A 14182-nucleotide genomic window follows, 5' to 3' on the forward strand; every position below is an offset into this window, starting at 1 on the left:
ACACACACACAAAAAAAATGACCTTCATTGCTTATTCAGATTCATATTAGAAATTCATGAGTTTTTCTAATAGGGACATTTAATAGAGTGTAAGTGGATTTTTAATGCAAAAGTTTGTGTTTCCAGTGAAAATACAAACACACACATTTGACTTTCACATCACGATGAAAGCAAAGTGACCCCGGTGCCCCCGTGTTCTCCGTTTTGTTCCCACAGTGTGCGAGGCTGTCTCATTTAGGCTCGTGCTTTGACTCGTGCAGCAGTTTTTTCTCACAAGACACTTTGCGTTCAGATCCTTCAGACACATGAGCGAGACGTCGCCGTAAGCCGGCGCATCAATATCGAGCGGGGACGGAAAGTTGCCGTAGGTACATGATTTATCTGTAATTGCAGTTCACCTCGTCAGACTTACAGGAATCACTGGCGAGCGATCGAGGTGATTTTCTTTCGTCTCGCTAAAAGACAGCTGAGTTCCCGTCACTGGAGACGGGACGGTCGGCTGTAATTGACGGACGAGTCGGCCATTAGCGTCATTACCTTGAGGAATACGAGGAGCGTTCAGGCCGTGACATGAAAGAGGTTAATACCTAATGTCAGCAGCACCGTTTATATCCCGGCATGCGGCCTCATTAATCTGTCACCTGGGAGGAGGGGTGTCCCGTCTCGCCGCCCAAACGGGGGCACGGGGCCTTCGGGATCACAGCTGTGAATTCACCGGCTCTAATGGGATCCTCCTCCTGGGACCGTCGGTGCGCTGAGACGAGCTGGTTTTGATTTCCTCAGACTGACGAGACTTTGAAATACACATGTCAGGAGACATAACGTCGATAACGTCGCACATCGGAGGTGATTCTGTGATTAAACCAGGGCATCTTTCGCATTTGGTCTCCAGAAAGGGAAGGACGTCAAATGGTGGCAACGCAAGCGATGTGTGTGCTGAGGGCTGCATGAGAGGAATTTTAATTATTCGCATATTTTTCTTGTGCCGTGTTGCGCAGCCGCTTATTTGAAGCAATCAAATTGGCTGCGAGGGCAGAGATCGGCTTCCCTCTGAACTCTCCGTTATCGTGTTTGTCTAGATTTCCATCACTTGTCGAAATCCTGTGTGTTTTTCAGAAGATGATTCAGAGGAGTTTTTGTTGTCTCCAGCACGAACCGGCAGAATCCGCTAACAATAATAAATTAAGAAAGGATTATTTCTTCATAATACGTAATTATTTTGTAGATGAGTTGATTAGTCTGTCAAGTAGTGGATTAATCCTTTGGTTTATTCGCCACTAAATAATAACTATAACGTCTGCTATTCAAACCTTCATTTACATTTTGTTATTTTCTCATAATAACACATTTGAACATGAAATCTATGGAGAACCATTGGAAACTTTTTATAACGCGATTCATCATTAAATCCATACAGCACACTACTAATGAGGAATGGTGTTGTTTACTGTGTCCTGCCATTAATTAGCATAGTTGGTGTCAAGTGTGATTTAACTTCAGAGGCTCGCGCTCACTCTAATTGCGAATCCAGACGTGTTATTTATCTGCAAAAGTTGCTCACACCAACTTGGAGCACAACATTGATGGAACTCTGCTTGTTTAGTTTAGTCTAGGTCTGGATGTGCAGAAAACAAACCGCATACAACATGCGAATGCCCCAGAAAGCAGTGCTGCTTTACTATAGTGATGTGAGGATCAATACCGAAATGTCGATACTTCTGATACCAGGTCTTTATGCTCTAAAATTGATTCTCAAATCAAAATATTGATACTTTCAATACTTATAGTAAATATAGTAAATGAGGCTCAATGAACTTAGGAGTTTAAAATAATGTAAATAAATAAATTACTCTGATGTCTATACTACTTTTTTTTTTAAGTATCAGTATCAGATTGGTATCGAACATCACTACTGTACTACCTATCGGCACGTGATCCCTGGAGTCTCTTAAGTTCTTATGTGAAATATAACAGACACAAAGATGACTCTCAGGTACTGAACATCATCAGTCAATGAGATAAAATGTTTCTGTTTCTGTTAAAATGGCAAAAAACAAAACAAAGCTATAACCAGCAGGGAGTTAGCTTAGCGCAGAGATTAGTAGTTAAACAAACTCGTTCAGGGTCAGGCTCTTTTCTTCCTATCTACAGACTTTATTCTCAGTTAGCCGAAGGATGCTCGCTCTCAACTCGCTCAAGTGATACATATTGAAACACTAAAAAACCAAAGTCTGATCCAGCTGTTGTGTCTCGACAGGGAAGAGCTCCACCAAGTACGCCCAGATCGACATCACCGCCACGGAGACGGCCCACAAAGTCGGCACGCAGCACGCCCTGGGTCGTCAGGAGGGTCTGCACACTCTAGAGCTGAGGAGAAAGGGGACGCCGCATTGACTTCACTGAAATGTCGACGTGTGCAGGACGGCTCCGCCCACCGCCAGCCTGCTGCTCCCGTAACGTTTGCAGTGACTCTGAGGATTCCTTCTCCGTTCTGTTCCGTCTTTTGAATATAGATTTCTTTGGAGGCTGCATCGGCCAGTACACAGACACTCAGTTATCGCCATCTGTCCAGTGTCCACTTTATGTCCAGCTGTAAGACGGAGCTCCCTCGGAACGTTTGACACGGGATGAGTAGCACCGTTTCAGTCTCGGTCCTCTTCGTGAACTCTCACATCTCATTAAGTGGCATCATGTCAGGCTTACTCGGAGGAAGATGTGCCAGTCCTGAGCTGAGTCACCGGCTCTGATAAACCCCCCGGAGCGACGGCATTTCACAGCTCACTCGGCCCGTCTCTAATAACATGCAATTTGCTGTTTTTGTCTTTGTTTGGGAGGTTGAGGTAGGACGGCGGCAGGAGAGGAAGCGGAGACTGGGTTTTATTCCCATAAGGTGTTAACACTCATTTATTCCTCAGTGATCCGCAATTCCACACGTAGTCGCGCACAAAACATTTTTTTTTTCTGTATATTCAAAGTGGGATAAATTTTTCATCCAGTCTTACTGTGAAAAATTCAGTCCAGCTGTTTGTAAAAAAGACAGAAAGTATGTTTAGAAGCAGGGCAAGTAATGGTTCTGTTTAACACTTCCACACTGCACATGGTGACTTTTGTCAGGGCGGCTGTGGCTAATGGATCGGTGTGTATCATATGAACAGAATCTCAATGCTGCTATGTTCTTTTCTGCTTCACAGTTCGTACGTAATAGATTTACTCAGAAGACGTATTCATGAATTATGCAAAGCTGGATTTTTTTTTTTTTTTTTTTTTTAAATCACTCTTGGCCATCACTTTTTTTTAATTATGGACTGAAAAAGACTCAGTAATAACCTTATTATTATTCCTTATTATGTGTGTGCACATTGATATTTTACCATAATTATTTAAAAAAAAAAAATGCTGTGTACTTTATAGAGCTACTCGTCGTAGTGGAAACAGTTTTTACCTATACTCTTTATTTTGGTTATCTGTAAATACTTTTTCTTTCTATCTAGGTGGTGTGGATTGTCATGAAATACACACGTGGAGAGGTTTATGTACAGTAAAGATATTATGGAAGGAGTTCAAAGACCGCGCCTGCTCCCTCACATTCTTTTCATGCAATACTATTTTTCTTGTAAATTATTTACAATTATAACTTCTGCTTTGATGTGTTGAGTATTTTGTGGAGAGTACAGCAGACCATCGATGAGATTCTTCTCCATGAACCAGTTTGGTACCATATTATATAAAGCAGCGTTAACACTGATGTGTCTGTTTTCATTCAGTACGTAGACCAGAACAAATGGTGGATCCATAAAGCACTGATTGTTTGTTTCACGTCAAACTCTGACTCAAGTCCCTCCCGATTACACCTTTAACAAATCCAATAAAAATCTGTTTAAAAAAATAGTCTGGAACACACCTGCAAGATTTTGCGTTTTATCATCTTTTCTGAGCTGGCAGACGTGCCACACGCCACCTACTAAATGTAGAAACTCTAAATGTAAGATTCCTTTTTCTCCCTCTTCATGTCCCCTTTAAATGTGTTGAAATTGTGAGAGAGAGAAAAAAAAAACATTTTCGAGTCACATGGAGAGTAAAAGGCTGCAGATGTGTCTTTTATTTGAAATTTGTTCTCATTACTAGTTTAATACACATGCAAAGCAGGCTGTAAAAAATCGACAAAAAAAAGCACAGTGGTCTGGTGGTTAGCACTGATGCTTCACAGCAAGAATGTTCTGGGCTCGCATCCGACACGGGCCTTCCTCAGTTGAGTTTGCACGTTTTCTCCCTCCCTTTGCCTGAATCGTAGGTGTGCATGTGATCGTGAATATCTATCGGCCCGTCCCAATGATTTCTGGGATGGGCTGCAGCTCCAGAAAATGAATGAATGTTCTTCTTTCGCATATTTTCAAGGAAGCGATGTAGAACCTTCCAGGTCTCACACTGACGTCGTCCACACGAAACCACACAGCGCAGTGGAAGCTCATTTATCCGACGTAAGTAGTCACTGACGCTCGCTGTTGTCAAATATTGATATAAATAAATTCAAGTTAATGCCTTTGAGAAACTAGCGGCAGAAGTCTAATGAACTATGCAAATCCACAGACAGCTTGTGTGTAATTGCGGAGCCTGTTTTCAAGGAAGAAACGGCAGTTTTAATCTCTCCCACTGTGCCCACTATCAGTGACTACACCACAGGCCCAATTCAGGCCTACCATCTGTCTGGCAGAGTTGGAGACTTGACGCTCACACTTAAGTTGTAAAAAAAATGAGGACCAGCGAGTCTTAAATTAGTTTAGACTTGTTTCCCTCAAGTGCTGACTTGGGAAAAAAAATCTCCAAACAAAGGACAACATGCAGATATCATTAACGTAACTTTAAAAAGATGGTTCGGCTTTTTGACGAAGAGCTGTATGAGGCATTTATCCATAGTCAGTTTATTACCTACAGGAAATGGTCAGAACTCCCCCAAAATGTATCGTACCCACCTAAAAGAAAACAAGTAAATAAGTGTACACTAGATTTAGTGCATCGCTGCTTCACCTTCTGGCGTGAAACTGAGTCCTATTGATCACTGTCTTCTTCACAGCTGCCAGATTCCATTGACGAAAACAAAACCCATGGGTTGTCGGTCTACTGCTTTGTCACTTTGGTGTTTTCATATTTTAACACAATAACACGGACAAACTCATAAATCGGGACAGGTAAAGTGACAAAACAAATGACTGGTTTTGCCAGATAGAGCAGTCAGTAATCGTCATGTAAACAGGGGAAACCGGTAGAGCCACAATTAGCTGGGAGGCTAGGAGCTAGAAAGGATAGAGGCGTTTAAAAAGCTACAAACCACTGTTTAGATGAAGATGAAAAACGACAACAGTGCACTTTTGACAGATTACGGAACAAATTTTACAGGAAGTACAAGTAGATGCATATGGTGCCAACATAACACTATATAGTTTTACAAGGCAGCTTTCAGATTCACAGGGAGCCCTGAGTTCACAGAACAAAGCTGCATCTATAAGTTGGGGGGCCATTCAGTTGTGTTCTTTGTACTGGTTCAATTATCTGAAAATTACATCCACTGAATAAATAATTGGTACTTGGAAATCAAACTGTCTGCCTTGCATTGTCAATGTTCTACTCACTTGTCAGAAAACAAATTCAAACAACTCAATCTGTTTAATTATTCATGCGTGAGCGTTCTCCCCTCACACTACTTTTTGGTACTTCATCCCTGTTGTCGCTTCTAATTTGAGAAGAAATAAAGACTAAACATCATAAATTATGCAGGATCCGTGAGACAGACTTATGTTCACGGAACAGCACTTTATGGCCAAACAGGAAATTGCTGCCTCAAAGTGCTTTAATAATTCTTCAAGACTATTAAATACATTGTTGTTTGTTCAGATAAAGCAGATTCTTGACATCAGAGAAACATCTGATGTAAAATTACTTTACATATACAGTAAACCTTTATTACATGTCATTAAATTAACGATACTGTCATAGTGTAAATGGAAATAACATTTAAAGTATGTGCTAGATCTAAATGTTTATAGATGGACAGAATAAACTCCATTTGTAACAGAAAAAGTTTCATCAGTATTCATGTTGTGGGGTAAAAAAAAAAAAAAAGAGTCCCAAGTAACTTTGAGAACTTCTTAATCAATTCGGAGCAGCACTGTGTAACTTAAAGCGGCACTAATCAGTGTAGATAATGGCTGTGTGGTGTTCTCAGTGGTGACTCTGCACTTCCTCGCGTCTCTTTGGAGTGTTTCATCTTACAGTTTGTTGATTTGGTTTCATGGCCCTCAGACTTAGTGTTCTGCTTTATTCTACCTTTGGTAAAGGTTACATACAAGGTCGGCATGTAGGTGTTGAGCATGGAGGAGGATTTAGCAGCAAAGCAGTTGGGTTTGCCCCTCTGGAGACCAAAGCAGAGCTACAAAGAGACAGTATGTAACAGTTTAGGGGTTGTGTTCTTCAGTAAAACTAGTTGAAGAATGCATACAACGTTGTTAGCCAAAAACTCACAGCTACACGAATGCTCATCGTTTTATTGTTACGAACCAGTTACGAATCTGTTTGATGACAGATCCTCACAATAATCTTAACCTCCTAACAGCTGTTTTGTTTGGTATGCATTTGTAGTTTCTCCAAGGTATTTGAAATCAGTAGGACCCAAGAAGTGTAAAAACTAAGCATCATCTTTCAACAGGAAGTAGTTTTTGTAAAAAAAAAAAACGTCCCCATAAGTGGACACTGGGATTATTTCATTATATTATAATAGTCACCCAATGTGTGACAAAATATAAAACTGTTTATTTTAATACCTGAACATGGCTGAGCAAAACCAGAACTGCAAACAATTAAGTCCCAACGTCCTCAAACGAGTACTTGCTAATTAGCGATGTTGTAGCTCGTTGCTGTTGAAAAAAATGTTTTAAATTTGCCTGTCATATCAAACTATAAATGTTAATATAATAAATAAATAAGTTTTAACTGTAGAATTTGATGGGGTTTTGTTCCTCGTCCACTTTTGTCCTGTAATTGTCTGTAGAATGAATCCAATGAAAACTCCACCATCACGTTTTTACTACTGACTAGTGTATTGACCCTTTGCTACCACTAGATGGCAGACCAGTGTGTCCACTAATGAGGACAACAGGTTTAAATGAAGCTGCAATAAAACCTAAAACTTAATGTCCCCATATGAGGACGCAGGGTCTCAGGTGGTTAAAGGTGCGTGGCTAAATTTCAGTGTTACTCTTTGCTGTAACTCATGAACAAAATTGTTCCAACACAACCCGTGTTTCTACATTTAAAACTATTTTCCCCTTTACCCCCACTATCTCAACTAAATGCCTGAACCACAACAGAATTCTTGGTTTAGCTTTTACCCTAAAACTGAGTCTTAAAAGGTTTTAACCCTAAAAGAAAAACTTCTGGACCCCACAAGGACTGCATAGACCCACAACGTCTGTGTTCCTCAAGAGTTTGGTCCCCACAATTAACAAAAACTAAAAAGACACAGTATACTTAATCTCATCTCCTATACATGGAATGGGGGGGGGGGGGGCAATACTTCAAGTACACAACTTGAACAACTTGCTAACATGCACATCATTCCAATAACCACAAACAACAACAGCACCTATTATTTCAGAATGTTCCACCGCTGCTACATTGACCAAAATTTAATTTATCCGGCACATTATCAGGACACTATTTGTTTTACTGTTCAGACAAACGTTGTTTTCCCCCAACTATCGATCTGTTAATCGTCCTTCTTGCTACATGATATTGTTATTCATGTAATTTTTTCCTTTTTTGTTTCAATCAATTGTCATTCTCTGTGGGGCACAGCAGTAGCAGATTTGATTACAGATTACAATGTGTTCTTCAGGAGTGTAAAGGACGCTGAAATTAGTCATTTACAGTACAGGTTAAGCGGCTCAGCTTTCCTTGAGATACACTGTGGTGATAGAATAAAGGTCAGACCGTGTATGTTGAAGCTTGTTAAGACGTGCATGTCCCTGAGGAACAGGCTCATGCTACTAAAAGTAAAATGGCTCCAGTGTTGAGTCTTGCTTCACTAAACGCTGAACTACGACCTCTTAACTCATAATGCACTGATGCTTGAACCTACAATAAGTAAATGTTATGCATCCGCAAATAGCAGCTGATCGGTTTATCTGTCGGAAGTGATTTGTTGCAAATGGTCCAAGCCTCCAGGGTTTAGTAGCATTTCCAAACGCCAACCCAATAAACTCCAGCCACTGACCTTTTTGCGCTGGTCACCGGGCCTGGTCTTTGGCCTTGTTCAGCCCAACTCAATTACGACCCTTAATGTCTCACACAAACACACAAAGAGCCTCTTGCAGTCGTTGCCTGCAAGGCATCTCAAGAGGAAACGTCTTAATCTTGTTTTTTTTTTTCTCTCTCCCTTCCTCTCACTCTGTGGCGTCTGCATTGGACGGCTTCAACCGTCTGATGCTTTCATGGTTTTAGTTGTGCACATATGCTGATGATAGTTTATTATAACTTTCATTGTGGCTGAACAAAACTCAGATATTCCAGACATTCTGTTTTTTTAATTTATTTTTTTAAGGACAGCAATGCAAACATTATCGTTGTCGCAGCAGGAAAACGCTGCCAAATACTGTGCACTTTAAAAGTACACACACTTAACCCTACATCAGTGATGGTACAGTAGCTCTGTTATCAGGTTCACACACACACACACACACACACACACACACACACACACACCCTGGTGAGAGTTCTCCCTTCTTGCTCAGTACTCGGTGTTCGAAAAATTCCCCCACACGAATGCTTCAAACGAATAAGCTGATTTCCACCCTCGCTGAAAGACAAATAACTTTATGCCTTCACACAAACATGTGGAAATGTTACTATCTTCTAAAAAAGGAGATAGTGGCGGAGTCAGGCAGGGTTTTCTGAGGGCAAAATGTTCTGCACTGAGCCTGATAACTCTGTGACATGAAGCACATTCGAATGTAATCACTCCGGCCAGCAAATGTGATCTCTCACTTCTTAACTGCACATCATCACTTAAGCTGCCGTGGGCTTTTCATTTGTGCTTCTGATTTATTCTCTCATAGCTTCAGGACAAGACCTCGGTGCCAAAGACTGTGTGCTCAACATGTCTGAGCGATTTAACTCCCTGGTATATCAGCAAGAGTCGTGTGAAACTGACCAACCGCTAAAATATTAGGGAAATATTAGATCCGTTCAGACCTCGGTGAAGCACATTCAGTGAGCTGCATGGCCGTAGCAGAGCTGTGTTTGGGTGTGAGTTACGTAATGGACCAAAATGGTCGACTGTTCTTTATCCGTTAGCCCTTAACATCAATGAATGTCGAGGCAAACACTCCAGCCTTATAAATCGATGCTCATCTGATGTTAGTTAATGGAGGAAAACAACAAAGGCAGTCAAGCAGCTCAGAGGAAAAAACAACAATCCACTTAGCGACATAATTTCCCCAGCACAAGAGCACCTTTTATTTTCGTCCACTTTTGTTTTTCCGTTAGTCTTTTACAAAACGACGAGCGAAAATGAGACGATCACGCGACGGTGGACGTACGATGACAGTTTTACACGAGAACAAGAAACTGTTTCTCGTTTCCGCACAGTCCCATAAGCATCACCTCGTCCTCGGCTCGTCTGCAGCTGAACTTCGCTCCATGTTGCTGAACAAGAACAGAAGTGCATCAGAAAACGCGCTTCAGATGCACAGCAATCATCTCAGCCGTGGCAGCACGACACAGCGTGAGTCAACCCAGCACGATACCAGCGATCGCATAAATGACTTGCTGATTTTCTGAAAGTTACTGCTTATTCAAAAAAAAAAAAATAATAATAATCTACCCAAATTCAAAGTAATGGTGACTGTGAGCAGCATCTAATTTCGATGTAGCTTTTTCAGTCCTGGGGTTTGGCTTTATGTGCTGATTGACATTAGTTATCTTCTTTATATTTCAGCTGCTTCCCGTCATTAGAATAAACAGTAACTTAAAATGCATTTGAAGCCATTTGATACAAGAAACACAGGCATACACTAACATGTTTTAAAGTAGTAGGCTAGTTTGTTCATGATTTAATATAATCAGATATGTAATAAAGAAATCAGCCAAAACATTATGACCACTGACAGAGGAAGTAAATAACATTGACCATCTTGTGACAATTCAGTGTCCAGTGTGGAAAACTTCTGGACCTGGTGTTCATTCATGTGGATGTTACTACTTAAGACATGTACCACCCACCTAGACCAGACCAGACCAGACACCCCTACCCTATAGCAAAGACACACCCCTAGCAGGATGCAGCCTAACACAGACACACACACTAAAACGGTTTAGGAACAACACAAAAAAAAAAAATGAAGAACAGCACAAGGTGTTGACCTGGCCTCCAAATTCACTAGAACCCAAACTGATCCACTATCTGTGGGATCCCCTGGAACAAGCCTGATCCAATCTAAATCAACAGTCCCGGACTAAATTTTAGCTTCATGGATGCTCTGATAATGATTTTATTTTGTGTTGCACAGCGACATGGTTCTCTCATTCTGTCAACCCCATCTTAGTCACAGGGCCAGATTACCTAACAGAATCACTGTGTTTTATTCAATACAATTTAACACCACCACATACCGGGGGTGTTGAAAGCGTCCAGTATTTGCATTTACCATTTACCATTGTTTGAATTACCGAGCTAACGAATGCTAACAAGAACCTGACAAACTCCGCTTCCCAAAAGTCATATACTGCCTCTGCAACCCAGTTAAGGTATAAAATATATATATATATATATATATATCATGTTTCATCCAGTCAGAGCCTCCTCTGTCACACAGTCCAGACTTTTCACCCCTGAACGTCACTGATTCCGGGCAGACACACAAATATTCAGCATGATCACATGCAGCAAGGCAGATTTTTGACAGGGTGCTTGTCTTGTTCTTGAATACAAAAAAATGTCAAGCTATTTGTCCGAAATAAGTATTTGTAAGAAATATGTACCTTTCCGAACACCGCATTCAGGTTCGGCTCCACCCCTGCCACATACTACATCCTCCAGAACGTTTTAACATAAACTGTACATTTTAACAGTGGCGTAGGAGGATTCGGTGCAGGACTGCGCTGCTACATTACTATGTTAATGGAATTGTAATAATATTATAATTTTTGCAAATGAATTTTCTTGCGTCTGTGGCCAGAAATTTCATTTATCACGTAGGAAACGCGGCGCTCCGGAGGTTAAAGTCCCTGACGCCAGGTAATGAGTCGGCCGAGGCAGGTCTGTCTGACCTGTGTAATCGTCCACAGATCAGATCAGACGGGTGAGGAAAAATGGTGTGGCGCACCATCGGGGGAGGGACGTGAGCAGAGGTCTCGTTGCTGTGTTACGCTGCCCATGACTCTCAAAGGAAAACACACCATCGTCCGCCTTTCCAGGCTCTTTTGGGTAAATCATCTATGCATAGTACTGGTTCGGTAGCCTATGCCGAGGGGGTAATAGCTCTAGCTCTACATAATTTCTTTTTGCATGACTGATTATTTGCTGCTAGATTAATTAAAGATTTCACTGATGCAACTCTCATTGGAGGCTGATGGGGTTAAAAGCTGAGAAAATAAAAAATAAAATCAGCTACTTCTGGCTGGGGAGTTCTTTAGGTTAATGTCTCCTTGCTCCCCTCTGGGCTTTTCAGTAAACTGAAGGGGATCCCGTCACATCTGTGTGGAGCAGAAACGTGGCCTTTGATTAGCTCTTCAAGGCAGCATCAAATGAGACACTCATCACACACACACAGAAAAGACTTGACATTTTGGAAATGAGTCACAGGCTTTCTGCGGCGCAGGCTGTGAAAACAGAGAAACGTTGCTCAGCAAAACCTCCGTGAGCTTATCTCGGTGTAGTCAGCGCGCGGATACAGACACGGTAATGCTCCCGTACGAAATTTGACAATGTCGCGATGGCACTTTTAATCCAGGAGGGAAGTTGTAACACAAGTCTTTTTGTGCTCCCGTCTTTTTAAAATGCGAGACGGGTTCGTTTCGCCCCCATTTCGTTTTTTTACCCTCCGCGCTGTTCTCATCCAAAACATTCCATAACTTTAGATCATCTCATACTTCGGATTCCTCAGGAGTCCTCCTGTGACATCAGAGGTTAACCTACAGACATTTTATACGTCTATATTTGGTCATTTTGGGAAATCTTCGCTCTCTGAGATGTGGCGACAGGTCTTACGTGCACATTAATCTCACGTCTGCGCAAATAGGAGGCTGGAGTGATGAGACAGCTTAGCAGGAAGATACACAAAAGGGAGAAACTGCTGTGCTTGGCTCCGTCCGAAGACAAACAGCCGCAACATCTAACTAATTAACATGTTAAATATTGCTTGACCCAGACTATACAATGTCTGGAAAGTTCTGTGCAACAATAGGAAGCCACTGCTTTATGAGTCTGCCTCATCAAATCTTTAACTGGTCATTTTCACTCACAAAAGATACAGACTGCACATTACTGAGCTAAAGAGGTGTTTATAATTGATATATATATATATATATATATATATATATATATAAACTTTATGCTAACCTGTATGCCATCAATCTCCTGACTGCAGATAATTATATTTAAGTTTAACTCATGTTGTGAATAGGGTGCCTCCGCCTTTCACAATCTCAGTGACAAGTAGAAATCAGAATTAGCGCCTGACAGCGTCAATAAAAACTGGAAACTTCCTGAAAGAAGGATTAATGGCAAACTGAAAAAGAGCTCAGCGAGTGGCATCAAACATCTCCTTTAATGCAACAAAAATGGCAAGCTTTTTTTTTTTTTTGGTCAACTTCAGTTCTATTTCCGCCCGTCCTAAATGGGACAAAGCACTGATGCATTAAGAAAGTGCGAGCTGGAAATAATGGAGAAGTTAATGGCAACCGAGAGAGACACGTATCATGTTCTTTTAAGAACTGCTGGGTCCCTTTATCTGTTTAGCAGCTTAGAGCAAACCTGAAGTAAACAGCTTCTTTAGCTGAGTGAATCACCAGCGTAGAAAATAAAGTCGTAGAGAATAAAGTAGGTTAAGATAGTGTAACCCGTTGTTGCTGTCAGGTTGTCAGAGCAGCGTGACGCAAATTAGCTCGGTTTATTCGCATTTCAATTTATTCAGATTACATAAAGACTCTGAACTCCCTCTAATTTCTCCATATACTCCCCACTTGCACACAAAAGGATGAAAGGGAGTTGTTACAGCAGGCCACCTCAGACAGATTTGCATGATGGACCTACGCAACGAGATGGCACCACTTGCAATATGTAATGAGCGGATTAAGGACAATGGGTGTTCACTTCAAGTGAATGGTCGTGCGGTGATAGTAAAAGAAAGGCACAAACCACAGAAATATGCCACATTGATCATCACTGCAGGCTCCCAGAGCGGTCGATCCATGAGGCTAATATCGCTGAGGCTAAAACTGAAACGAGCACCTATGGACACTAGTCGACTGTTAAGTCTGAGCGGCATTTTTCTTAACGCCAGCGTTGCACAGCCTATAAATTAGGACGTGTATGTGCATGCGTAATGTGACACTGATTTATAACAGTGTACGCTGAGCTCCATTTAAAGTGGTTTACACTAGCACCGCCTTGCAGATTATAGCCGTCTTGTCTTACTCACCAGCTCTCAGGGCAGCACATGTGAGCTTCATATTCATCTAATTAAATAAAACTGTGGAGAAATGCGCTTCTTTCCTGAGTATTGAATGGGAAGACCAATAACACTCATGAATGGGCCACAGCTGGGATGTGACTAGCTTACGGTAGCGTAAAATTTACACCAGAAGTATTGGGAAAACTGTAGCCTGGACACTTTTCAGACTTCATTCTGGCTACCAATACCTCTAAAGCTTAACATGAACAGAGAGTTATCTAAAAAATGATAATGTGTGGCTTTAAGTGACATCAAAAATGAGAGCAGTGTTGCCAGATACAGTTGTTCAAAAGCCGCTAATAGTATACGCAAAACAGACCAAATTCTGTCCACTTGCCTAACCCTGTTTTAACCCACAAAATAATATTCACAACCACAGAGTTGGGTGTGAAACCACTAACTGGATATGGCAACATAATGTTCTTGCTAGCTGAGCTAAATACACTACATTGCTAAAT

General features: G+C 41.4%; 1 protein-coding gene across 2 annotated transcripts in view; it reads left to right on the forward strand.

The window, feature by feature from the left end:
• Positions 1–3745, forward strand: part of LOC125021640 (protein Dok-7-like) — a 34907-nt gene extending 31162 nt beyond the window's left edge. For both annotated transcript variants that reach the window (XM_047607802.1, XM_047607881.1), the window contains one exon: positions 2258–3745. In XM_047607802.1, the coding sequence (XP_047463758.1) occupies positions 2258–2394 (137 nt within the window). In that variant the 3' untranslated portion in view covers positions 2395–3745. The remainder of the gene's footprint in view (positions 1–2257) is intronic.
• Positions 3746–14182: the final 10437 nt, after the last annotated feature.

Source organism: Mugil cephalus, chromosome 1 (genome assembly GCF_022458985.1).
Source record: "Mugil cephalus isolate CIBA_MC_2020 chromosome 1, CIBA_Mcephalus_1.1, whole genome shotgun sequence".
Taxonomy (NCBI): domain Eukaryota; kingdom Metazoa; phylum Chordata; class Actinopteri; order Mugiliformes; family Mugilidae; genus Mugil; species Mugil cephalus.